This window comes from Furipterus horrens, unplaced genomic scaffold, assembly GCF_987537825.1.
Source record: "Furipterus horrens unplaced genomic scaffold, mFurHor1.1.pri manual_scaffold_5, whole genome shotgun sequence".
Classification (NCBI taxonomy): Eukaryota; Metazoa; Chordata; class Mammalia; order Chiroptera; family Furipteridae; genus Furipterus; species Furipterus horrens.
Window position 1 is genome coordinate 102,371,858 of NW_028327175.1, and position 13,327 is coordinate 102,385,184.

At 41.5% G+C, this 13,327-nt stretch overlaps 1 protein-coding gene across 1 annotated transcript in view; it reads right to left on the minus strand.

Moving 5' to 3' along the window:
- VKORC1L1 (vitamin K epoxide reductase complex subunit 1L1) overlaps positions 1–12,817 on the minus strand; it is a 77,471-nt gene extending 64,654 nt beyond the window's left edge. The window contains exon 1 of the mRNA XM_090276933.1: positions 12,447–12,817. Coding sequence (XP_090133059.1) covers positions 12,447–12,817 — 371 coding nt within the window. The remainder of the gene's footprint in view (positions 1–12,446) is intronic.
- Positions 12,818–13,327: the final 510 nt, after the last annotated feature.

The window sequence follows — 13,327 nt, forward strand, 5'->3', positions numbered from 1 at the left end:
ATTCTCAGAAGCATTATCTCTTCGGTTGTTCCTTGTTTCAAATCAACCTGAAAGAGGTGGAGTAAAAACTGGCTAGCTGAGTATTGCACATAACCCATATCCTTTCTTAACTATGCATCAGCCTACAGTGAGTGACTTAAGTATGAGATGTATTCTTCCCTTGCTTAATGGTTCATGACATGTTCTTGATTTTCCGGTTCCTTCTCATTTCTTTTACTATCTTAGTCTCCTGTATTGGCCCATTAAATGTTGATGTACCTGGGATCAGCCCTATACATTATGGCCAGTGTTCATTCCTAAACAATCACCTCCATGTCCATGGCTTAACTTATGGATAAATCCAAAATTTATATTCAAGCCTGGACTTCTCGTCTTAGCTCTCGTTCTGCATATCTAATTGCCTGCTAGACATTTCTCCTTGGAAGTATCAAAAGTACTATAAAGTTAACATATCCAAGATGCTGGTTTTTATATCAGTGAAAGACATAAGCACCCAAGCAGTCATGCAAGTCAGAAACCTGTGACGGACTTCCAGTCAAGTAGGCGGAGTAGGCAGACATGGCTCGCCTCTTCGCACAATCATATCAAAATTACAATTAGTACTTCCGGCCAAGATGGAGGCGTAGACAGATACGCTGCATCTCCCTCCACAGCTAAGAAGAAATACAACTACCTCAAAACTAGAAACAACCAGAAGTTCCCGAAAATCAAACTACATGGAAGTCCACCAAACAAAGACATAAAGAAGAAATACTCATCCAGACAGGTAGGAGGGGCGGAGCCAGGGCAGAGAGGACTCGGTGTGGTGGCAGCAGCAGCAGCAGCGGGCCGGGGAAAATGCAGTCACACATTTTAAAAAGTCAGGAGGGACACCTGGGGAGCGTTCCCAGCTCCTCACCGGACCTCGAAGCTCATGGTCCCAGCACTGGCAAAAATTAAGCCTCATTGCTTCTGACTGTGCAGACTAGTGGGGTTTGGGGTGGAGACAGAAACTGCCGGTCTCAGCAGAGTCCGCTTGTTTAAAGGGTCCCCACGGTCCTAGAATGTCCGCAAGCCCACCCACTAAGGGAACAACAGCCAGGGCAGCAGCTAGAGGGGCGCCAGTCCGGTGCGGAAGTGGAAGAGGTGCCTGGAAGAGGGGCGAGTGCTGGGAAGGTGGCATTGTTCCCTCTCGGACTCCTCCCCCACATACAGCTCCACAACGTGGTGAAACAGGTCGCCCTGTACTGACAAATACCTAAGGCTCCGCCCCTTACAATAAAACAGGAGCAACAGCTCTACCTGGGATGTGGAGGCAAACAAACACAGGAGCCTGTCAGAATGAGGAGACAGAGAAGTATGGCCCAAAAGGGGAAACAAATCAAGGTTCCAGTGGAAGAACTAAGCGATAAGGAGATAGCGAACCTAAGAGCAGAATTCAAAACACTGGTGATAAAGATGCTCACAGGCTTGACAGATATGCTTGAGTACAGCAAACGCATAAGAGAAGAAGTGAAGGCTATGCTAAGTGAAACAAAGGAAACTCCACACAAAACCAATGGTGAAGGGAAGGAAACCGGGGTTCAAATCAATGATTTGGAACATAAGGAAGAAAAAAACAGTAAACCAGTTTAGAATGAGGAAGAATTGAAAAAAATGAGGAAAACTTCCCGAATTTTGCAAAGGAGATGGACATACAGGTCCAGGAAGCACGGAGGGTCCCGGTGAGCTGGACCCAGAGGGGACCACACCAGGACGCATCATGACTGAGATGTCAAAGGTGAAAGATAAAGAGATGTCCTGGTGGCAGCAAGAGAGAGGCGGAGAGTTGCCTACAGGGGGGTACCTATAGGACTATCAGCTGATTTCTCAGAGGACACTTTGCAGGCAGGAAGGGACTGGCAAGCAGTATTCAATCTGATGAAAGGGAACCTGCAACCAGGATTATTCTATCCAACAAAGGTATCATTTGGAATGGAAGGGCAGATGAAGTGCTTCCCAGACAAGGTGAAGCTAAAGGAGTTCATCATCACCAAGCCATTATTATATGAAATGTCAAAAGGACTTACTTAAGGAAAAGAAGATCAAAACTATGAACACTAAAATGACAACAATCTCACTACTATCAATAACTGAATCTAAAAATTAAAAACAAAATCCAACTAAGCAAATCTGAATAGGAACGGAATCATAGGTATGGGGATCATCTGGAGGGTTATCAGCTGGGAGAGAGGAGGGGGAGAAATGGGGAAATGTGCAAGGACTAAGAAGCATAATCGATTGGTACAAAATAGGGGGATGTTAGGAATAATATAGGAAAGTGTGAAGTCAAAGAACTTATATGCACGACCCATGGACATGAACTAAGGGGGATGGGATTGCTGGAGGGAAGAGGAATCCTGGGCAGAGGGGAGCAAAGGGGAAAAAATTGCGACTACTGTAACAACATAATCAATAAAATATACTTAAAAAAAAAAAAACAGCAAGAACTAAATACAACCTAAACCAAAAAATTACAATTATAATACAGAACAACCATCACTCAGAACTGTTAGAAATCAAGTTGAATGGAAGTCTGACAACTACAGAATTAAAGAAACTACATTCATCCAGACAGGTATGAGGGATGCAGACCCAAAACAGGCAGGTCCCTCTTCCATGTGAGGTGGATAAAAATTCGGAAGGGATATCTCAGGAGCAAGAAGTCCCAGCCCCACACAAGGCCCCAAAGCCCAGGGTTTCAGTGCCAGAAAGGTAAGTCCCCACAACTCCTGGTTGCAAAAACCAGCAGGGATTGAGTCATTGGAAGAAAGTTCTGGAGCCCCAAGCAGTTCCTCTTAAAGAACCCATACATGGACTCACCTGCTCAGACTCACTGCTTCTGAGCTCCAGCACCAAGTAGCACAATGAAAGGCACCAGTGGTATATAGGGAGAAACTGAAGTGTCTGGCATCAAGACGAGCAGAGGCCAATGTCCCTTTTCTAAACCCTACCCCAACAAAGCTGACAAGCTGATGCCATATCTAAGACTCCATCAACCTGACTAACACTGTTTGACTGCTCTGGAGATCCCTAGAGACTCCGCCCCATCCAGTTTATAGGCCCACACAAGCTGCTTTTCCATATGAATGGCTGGCCTTGGTTCATGCTTTACAACTTTCTAAATCCTATCAAACAAGCAACAGCTGGCCTCAGTGAGCTCCAGACCCAGCACTAGCAGTAGGCAGCCTAGATTCACAGGTTGACTTTGCCTAAGAATCTCCAATCCCAGCACAAAAGACATTTTAGATTGCTCTATAGCTCATGCAGGGTAGCCCAGGCAGAAGACAGGTGGAGGCTGACCTTGGCCTGCACCACCTGGGAAATCCCACAGCCTGTGCACCCACTGGACAGCTACAGACCACATCAGAGCAGCACCACCCTGCCCCTGTACAGCTGATTCTCCACAGAGGATGGAAGTTGGTGGTCAGTGGCCACAGCCAATCCTTGCACCTGCCTGGCCTGGGTAAATCCCTCCCACTGACCTGCCAATAGCAACGAAGGCTCAACTACAAGAGGTGGGTGTACTCAGCCCACACAAAGGGCACACCTGAAGTACCCAGCTTGGGTGATATTGGAGGCTGTGCCACTGGACCCTACAGGATACCTACTATACTAGGCCACTCTACAAAGCCAGGGAGTCATAGCAACTCTATCTAACACATAGAAACAAACACAGGGAGGCTGCCAAAATGAGGAGACAATGAAACACGGCCTAAATGAAAGAACAGAACAAAACTCCAGAAAAAGAATTAAACAAACTGGAGACAAGCAATATACTAGATGTAGAATTCAAAACACTGGTTATAAGAATGCTCAATGAACTTAGGGGAAGAGCAGATGAACTAAGAAATTTCAAAAGCATAAAAAAATACAAGGAAACCATAAAAATGAAAAAGTCAGATATGAAGCATATACTAACTGAAATAAAGAAAAAGTTTACAGGGAATCAACAGTAGAGTGGATGAAGTTGATAATCAAATCAGCAATTTGGAATATAAGAAAGCAAAAACACCAAATCAGAACAGTATGAAGAAAAAGGAATCCAAAAATATGAGGATAGTGTAAAAAGCCTCTGGGACAATTTCAATGGTACCAACATTTACATCATGGGGGTGCTGGAAGAAGGAGAGAGAGTAAAGAAATTGAAAACCTATATGAAAAAATAGGGACAGAAAACTTCCTAACTTTGTGAAGGAAATAGGCATGAAGAACAGGAAGAACAAAACGTCTCAAATAAGATGAGCCTAAAAAGGCCCACACCAATACACATCATAATTAAAGGTTAAAGACAAAGAGAGAATCTTAAAAGCAGCAAAAGAAAAGCAGTTAGTTATCTACATGGGAGTTCCCATAAGGCTGTCAGCTGATTTCTCAATAGAAACTTTGCAGGCTAGAAGGAATTCGCAAGAAATATTGGGAGTGATGAAAAGCAAGGACCTACAATCAAGATTACTCCACCCAGCAAAGCTATCATTTAGAATTGAAGGGCAAGTAAAGAGCTTCCCAGCAAGTAAAAGCTAAAGGAGTTCCTCACCACCAAACCACTATTATATGAAATGTTAAGGGACTTATTTAAGAAATAGAAAATAATCAAAACTATAAACAATAAAATGGCAATAAATACCTTTCTACCAACAATTGAATCTAATAAACAAAATAGCAAACAGGCAGAAAAAAACAATTATAGATACAGAGAACGTTTTGATGGTTGGCAGATGGGAGACGGATCGGCAGGATGGGCAAAAAGGGAAGGGGATTAAGTACAAATCACTAGTTACAGAATAGCCATGGTGATGTAAAGTGTAGAATAGGGAGTATAGTAGCCAAAGAACACATGTGCAGGGCTTATGGACATGTAAAATGTGTGGGGATTGCCAGAGGAATTGGGGCAGGGGGGCCTGGGCGGATGGCGGCTAAGGAGGAAAAATTGGGACAACCGTAATAGCATCATCAAGATAATTTTAAAAATAATAAAATTTTCTTTCAATTTAAAAAAACACCCACATCCTACAAAAATAAAACTAAAATGGCAAAAATATTAACCAATATAGTAAAATATTCATATCCTTTAACTATATAAAGCATTTGTCTATAGCAATATAAAAAATTCTAAGATCTATACAGTCAAGACTGGGGAAGAAATGCAAACAGTTAAAAAGTGAAAAACATTAAACCTTGCTTATGCTTGGAAGAAAAGTGCAAAACAAGACAATGAGATGACATTTTCATATTATCAAATCAATAAAGGTCTAAAAAATGAGAATGCCCAATAGTGGCAAGGATACTGAACACCTGACATTCTCTTACATTACTGGTGGAATTATGGCATGAGAAAATAGTTGTGGCATGTTAAATGAGGAAAAAAGATATAAAATACATACAGCATAATCTCAACCATGTTTTAAAATAACAGATAAGTTTTATGAGCACTTACTCTTGTGACAGGCATGTGCTAAATTGTTTACAGGTATTGGTGCAATGGTACAATTCATATTCACAGTAATCCTGAGTTAGACACTATTATTTTCTTTAACTTTTAAAAATAAAAGAGAGGGGAAGGGAGGGACAAAGAGAGAGACAGAAACATCAATGCGCCAAGAGAAACACTGGTTGGTTGCTCCTCGCACACCCTCAACCAGGGACCTTGGCCCACATTCCAGGCATATACCCTGAACGGGAATCCAGCAACCTTTCGGTTTGCAGGATGATGCCCAATCCACTGAGCCACACTAGTCAGGGCTAGACACTATTATTTCCCTCATATTATGGAGGAAACTGAGACAAGAGAGATCAAGTCACAGAGCCAAGATTTCAACCCAGGTACTCCGGCCCTAGAGTCTGTGATCTTAACTATTAGCACAATGCACAGGAGGAAATAAATAAAACACTTAGAACACAGCATAGAGTTAAGAATACTCAACTTTAATTTCTACTTTGTCATAGATCTTTCATTATTTTACTTCTCTAATACAATGTTTTTATAAAGATCAATAATCAGACAATAGTAACAGTAGCATCCTTGAAATTCCTTTCTTTTGTTATTATAGATCATAATATATGACTTAAAATATTTTCATCAAAAGAATATTTTTCTAAATAAAATTTTATGTGACTCTGCAATATGAGACAGATTAAATCAGTATTTCATTTTATCAGTATATTTTAAAGGCTCAAATTTATAAAATTTACAGTGAAGCTCTTCTGATGAACATAAACCTTAAATCTATGGATGACTGGAGAATTCAAATTAAGCTTTGTTTTGATTGCACAGTATCAAGAAAAACCTGATTCACAGAATTAGCAGTTTGCAAAAGAGGGTTTTTTGTTTTAAATAGTACATTAATGCTATCTAATAATTTTATTAAACCTATGCAGGTATAATAAAGTAGAACAATTCCAGGTTAAATCTCTAATAATATTAAGGAATGAGAATACTTGGTAATCACAAATATTTTGGGAAAAAATAAAAATCTTAATACATATACTAATCATGACATGAGAATATTATACATAAGGCAGTCATGTGTTATTGCACAATGTAATATGATTTCTATAGCAGTGAATTTGCTAATATGATTTTGCATTGGCAAACAAGCACTAGCCTAAATTTTGAAAATACCAATATAAAGCTATAATCTTTCTAATGAATAGGATTATTTAAAATTTAAGTATATGCACAAAGCAAAAAATTATATTACAAGGATTGTTATCCTCGGTATTTGCATTATGGATAATTTTAACTTTTACTTTTGCATAATTTCCCTCCAATATTCTAAATACATTTTTTTCTTTGCCTTTTTACTTTTTATTTTAAAATAATTATAAATCAGTCCCAAGCTCCTTTCACCTAACCCTCCCCAATGGTAACATCTTGCATAAATCTAATACAAAAATATCACAACCACAAAACTGACCCTGTGCAAGCCAAGGTTTACTCAGATTTCACCAGTTTTACATGCACTTGTCTGTGTGTATGCATGTGCGTAGTCCTGCAAAATTTGATCACATTTGTAGCTTCAAGAAACCACAATTCGATTCAGAACTGTTCCCTCCCCACAAGATTCCGTCATACCATCTCCATTACTATACCATCTCTTCCCTCATTCCTAACTCCTGGTGACCATTACTCTGTTCTCTATGACTATAATTTTGTTATTTCGATGTTATATAAGAAATCACATATCATGTAAACTTTTAAGAGTGACTTTTTCTTCCACCTAGCATAACCCCTTTGAGACATCCCAATAGCATAAATCCATAGTCTCTGATGTGTTAAAATTTAACATGATATGCATTTGAGCTTATATTAAATGTTTATAGTGTTTTAAAGTTTAAAATGTTAAAATGTGAATCAAATGCTTATAAAATCCCTGTTGTACTGCCACAGAACTAGGATTCTGGGAAACAAATCTAAAAAACTGATAACCCAGTACAAGTCTATTGCAATCTAGTACAAACACCGTATAGAAGAGAAACCCAAGTCTCAGTGCTTATCTGTGTTTGCAAGAACATGCAACTTATGAGAATGTCTGGTTCTACATTTTTCTGGGCAAGTTACAGATTCCAGTCCTTTCCCAACTCATGTGGGTCTGGGTTACATTCAAATATGACCACTAATATTTCCTCAAATGGCCACCGTTTTCTGTTTGCCTTCATGCTGTTCCCTTGAGTTCTTCTGAATCATCAAGGAAATGAATTCCTCTTAAATTCCTACTTCTGCATAGTGATTCAGCCAGCACCATATCCCAGGCCCAACTCTCCTGTCTGCAGTAGGTCCTCATGACTAAACACCCCTTGGAGAAAGGGCTATCCTACCCTAGTACAAATTTAAACTAACTCATTTTTCCCTCCCCTGTCCATTCCATATGCCTAAATACGCTTTACCTTTCTTTCCTTGACTATTCTGTTAAGTCCTCCTGATAACTCACTCCACCACATATCTATTCTCTAACTAGGTGTTACAATGCCATATCTTCATAAGTTTAGGCTTAGAAGGTAAACACTCCAGGAACTTACTTCTTGTACACTATGCCTTAATAATAACTTCCTTGCTTTAAAATTGCTCTGCCCTGGCTGGTGTGGATTGAGCTCAGTGGATTGAGCACTGGCCTGGAAACTGAAAGGTCATAGGTTCGATTCCCAGCCAGGGCACATGCCTGGGTTGTGGGCCAAGTCCCCAGTTGGAGACGTGCGAGAGGCAACCACACACTGATGTTTCTTTCCTTCTCTTCTCCCTTCCTTCCCCTCTCTCTAAAAATAAATAAATATTTTTTAAAAAACCACAATGAGATTATCACCTCACACCTGTCAGAATAGCTATCACCAATAAATCAACAAATAAGTGCTGACGAGAATGTGAAGAAAAAGAAGTTCTCGTGTACTATTGGTGGGATAGTAAACTGGTACACCCCCTATGGAAAGCAGTAAAGAAGTTCCTCAAAAAATTAAAAGTAGAACTACCATATGATCCAGAAATTCCACTTCTGGGTATTTATCTGAAGAAATCCAAAACACTAATGCAAAATGACGTGTGCACCCACTATGTTCACTGCAGCATTACTTACAATAGCTAAGAAATGGAAGCAGCCCAAGTGTCCATTGAGAAACAAATGGATAAAGATGTGGTACGTACTATATACAATGGGCTATTACTCAGCCATAAAAAAAGAATGAAATCTTGCCATCTGCAACAATATAGATGAATCTAGAGGGCATTATGCTACGTGAAATAAGTCAGAAGAAAACTAATACTGTATGATTTCACTTATATGTGGAATCTAAAGAATAAATGAACAAGCAGAATAGAAACAGACTCACAGTTACTGACAATAAATTGATGGTTGCCAGAGGGGAGGGGTTTGGGGAGGTGAGTAAAAAAGGGAAAGTGATTAAGAAGTACAAATTCCCAGTTAAATTCCCAGATGTAAAGTACAGCATAGGGAATACAGTCAATATTATTGTAATAACAATGTATGATGTCAGTTGGGTACTAGGCTTATCAGGATGATCATTTTGTAAGTTATATAAATTCTAATATGTTGAACACCTAAAATTAATGTAATATTGTACATCAACTGTTAATTAAATTTTTTAATTATTTAAAAAACTACTAGAATAAATTTTCTTTTATATACAAGCAACAATTAACATTTCACCAAATATGAATGTAATAAGCACTTAAAAGTATTAGTGGTGATGGAAATTCTAGCAAAAATAGGGTACAGAGCAGAATATATAATTTTATGTTCGTAAAATGGGAAGAATAATACGATCGTTTTTATGCTTGTACATGCATAAAACAGCTCTGGAAAGTTTCATGGCTACTTATGGAAAGGGAGAACTGCATGTTTTGGGGGAAGGGGCATAAAGGGATCTGTTCACTGTATATGCTTTATTATCTTTAAAATATGAAGTAATGAATGTTATTACGTACACAAGAACTTAATTGGAAAAATGGAGGCAGGAGGAGACTCTAAACAATACTCTGGAAGCCAGGCTTCTAGCCCCAATCTGCTACTGTGTTACCTTGCAAAAATTCTAAAAATGTATGATCTCAGTGAGGTGGAGGGAACAGTAAATATACAGTACGAATTTTTTTAAAGATGGGTGAGAAGTACTAATCCAACATTTTCCAAAGGCAATTTTTTGAGAACTTGATGCTTTTCAAACACTATTTTTACTGTTTTAAGAACTAGAATTGTCAAGTTTATTAATCTTTCAAGATCATTTGTACTATTTTTACACAGAAACCTTTCTTAGAAGGGGCCTAATGTAACTTACATTCTTCATAGGTATTTACAGCACTGACCAGTGTGGTTCAGTTGGTTGGGCGTTGTCCCACAAAGCGAAAGGTCACCAGTTTGATTCCTGGTCAAGGCACATGCCTGGGTTCCAGCCTGGTCCCAGGTTGGGGCACAGCTGATCAATGTTTCTCTCATACATCGATGTTTCACTCCCTCTCTTTCTCCTACCTTCCCCTCTCTCTAAAATAATAAAATCTTAAAAAATAATAATAATTCTGCACATTATTTTGTTTCTCTTGCCACACTTTAAATATAGTCTTAAATAGACTTTAACTCTGTACATTCTGCCATGGAGTGAGCAATAAACATGAAAACAATTTACTTAAAAGTGTTTATTATCAGATACTACAAAAAACACTTCCAACCGATGATTAACAGCTATAACTGACTCCAGGTATTGATATCATGTATCATTGTTAATTCTATCATTCATCTAGTAAAGTAAATTTTAATACTACTTCCCATTTAGCATATGAAACAACTGAGTCTCCAAGAGGATAACTAGCTTGAGCTCACAGTCTAACAAGTGGCCCACTAGGGTTACTTAATAGACTGCCAGGCTGGTTCAGTTTTGCCCCAGTTTTTACTAATTTATATAAAAATGAGGACAAATAAGAAGAAGAAAGTAAACTTTTTAATAGAGCTAAATGATTCCATTTAAAGGACTTTTATTCTGAGATTGTGTTGTTTCCAAATGAGTTTAAAAAATCCTTTTTTAAAAAATGAAATGATGGTGCCAGTCGATAGTGCTGTGGGTTACTGATGCTGCTTTTTCTGGTTATACCTGGCAGGACAAAAAACTGGCAACTCTTACAGTGTCTCAATTTGCGGGGGAAATATTTCTTTTGAAATCCAAAAGTCTGGGAACTATTTCCTTAGACAGTGATGCCTCCCGAAACACTAAAGGATTTTACACACATTCTCATTCTCTCACTCTCATGATTCTCTCATCAATCTCTACTTCATTCTATTTGAATTAGGACACTCAAGGATTGAGAAGTGTGTTTCAGCAAGTCACATGAATTAATGCTATATTCTGGTAAAGGACTTCCCTTGGGATATTTTTCATTGGTTAACTTTTCTCATCCTTTATCTTCAATTCTAGTCACTCAAACCTCAGCTCAAACTTTCTTTTCCTAAAATAGTCACGTTTTTGAATACTACTGCTAAATGGCAATCAATACTTAAGTCAGATAAAAAGAACTACTTGAGGTCTCAATAATCTGCTTTTATTTAAAGCCTTTTTCACTTTAACAAAATAAAAACTTTTAATGATGTTTATTCTACCTACTTCCAAAAGAATATTGGTCTACAAATCAGACTCAAGCCATCCATTAAATAGATGTTTATAAATAGTTATAAGACAAACTCCAATGCTAGTTTATTGATGTAATCACCAATATGTAGGTCAAAATAAAACTAGTAAGCCTATATAATACTGTCTACCTAGCAATTTACAGTAGGGGAAGAAACTGTTCAAAGGTGACTACTGTTAACAAATTCAAAATATTAGATATAGTATGTCTCTATTAAAATAGTAACCTACCAACTTTGAAATCATTTCTTTCACGGTTGCTACTTTTAAAATGAACCCTGCTAAATTTAAAAATAAACACTTTTAAGATGTAAATTCCTTTTTTAAAGTAATCTGTTTAGGTAAACCTATTGCAGAAAAATGAAACAGATAAATCGACTACAACATTTTTATAAACCTAGTATTAGCAAAACAAACCAATACTTCCAGTTTAGCAATGCATGGTGATCCCATTTATACTAACCAACAACGTTTAAAACTCACCCCAATTCCCAAAATATCACTACACAGGACGTTCTCATATTTTACTCAAATTAAGCTTAAACTAGACCCAAACTCAAACCATTTCCCCGTCCCAAGCACACTGAAATTTACGAGGGAGAATCCAAGAAATCAGATGTGTTAAGTGCCAACAGCATCTTCTAGAGTAGGGTCAAATTCGTGTCTGCTCGCAAATGTCACCGTTTCAAGAAGTCTGCAAATTCTCATCAGCGCTAGAGTACAAAGAGGCCTGACCACGGAAACACCTGTCCTAGCACCGGGAAGTCAGAAGGAAATGCAACCCCCAAGCCCACACCGGTCACACAGCCCTGGACTGCAGCGATCCCAGACCGCGGGTAGACCACGACCTCACAGCTCCCCGGAGCAGGGTCCTAACACCCCTGACCCACCTCTCCCGGCCAGAACCAGGAAACCTGTCAGGCCGCCCGGGACCCACCCTCAGAGAACCTCTCTCGCTTTTTCCCAGCCCGGCCCCAGCCTGGCTCCAGCTTGCCCAACTGCTCCCGGTCCGCTTCGGCCTCGCGGCTACACTCTGCCACCTCATCCCTCCTCGCCGGTCTCGCGGCCCCGCCACCTCCGCCCGGTGGCCTGGTCTTGGGCTACCCCTGGGTCGGAGCCCCGGGCCACCGCCCCCCACCCTTGTCGCTCCCTACCCTTACGGGGTCGGCTCGCAGCGCTGTGGGTCCCTCCGCGGCCCGGTCTCCACCGACCCCCAGGCCCGAGCTCCCGCCTCCCGTTTCCCACTCCCAACCTCCGCCCTCGCCCCGATCGGCTGTTCCCGGCCCGCTTCCCCCTAGCCAGACTACCTGGAGGCAAGGGCGGCGGAGCACTTCACCCAGGGCCCCAGGTCGCAGAGGGCCCGGTGCTCGGGGTCCCGCTCCTTCTCCCGCTCCACGTGGTAGGCGTAGATGGAGAGCAGGATCCCAGCGGCGCACACTGCGTACCGGGCCACTCGCTCCCACCGCGGCACCGACACTCTCAGCAGGACGGGCGCCGCCATCTTCCCCCCTCCTCCTCCGCCGCCGCCACCGCCGCCGCCACCTCCTTCGCCGCTGCCGCCGCCTCCCTCAGCCTCCACCTCAACAGCCGCCGCCCGTCGGGGCCCGACCCAGCCGCCGCCGCTACCGCCACCGCCTCCGCGGCCGCTGCCACCGCCGCCACCGCCGCCGCGCCCCATTGGCTCGACCGCCTCCTCCGGGCCCCGCCCCCTCAGGCGCGCGACCCAACCACCCCGAAAGGAGGGAGCCCGGCGAGGCGGGTAAGGCGCGCGCGGGCGCGGAGGGAGGAGCAGAGCGCGCAACTGGTGGGGAGGCCGGCCGGCAGGCGGAGCCAGAGGCAGTGCAGCGCGCACAGCGAGTGGGACCGAGGGGAGAGGTGGGTCCAGAGGAAGGGAAGGGCGGGGCTCCAGGAGAGAAGGGAGGGGCGGGGTGCCGTGGGAGAGCCTTAGGGGCCCCTCCCCCTGGAAGTGGTGATCAGTTACCATCCTTTTTTCTTTTTTTTTTTCATCATCACTTGGTATTTTCTGACCTCATCCAAATTAATCCCGGCCAAATGCCCATTATTGAGCCAAACTTGCATTACCTAATCTCCCCCAACACCACGTCCAGGCACTTCCTATTCAACAGGTATGAACATAACTATTTTTAAAAAGTATTTCTCAATGTTTCCCTTCTCTGTTAGCTGAATT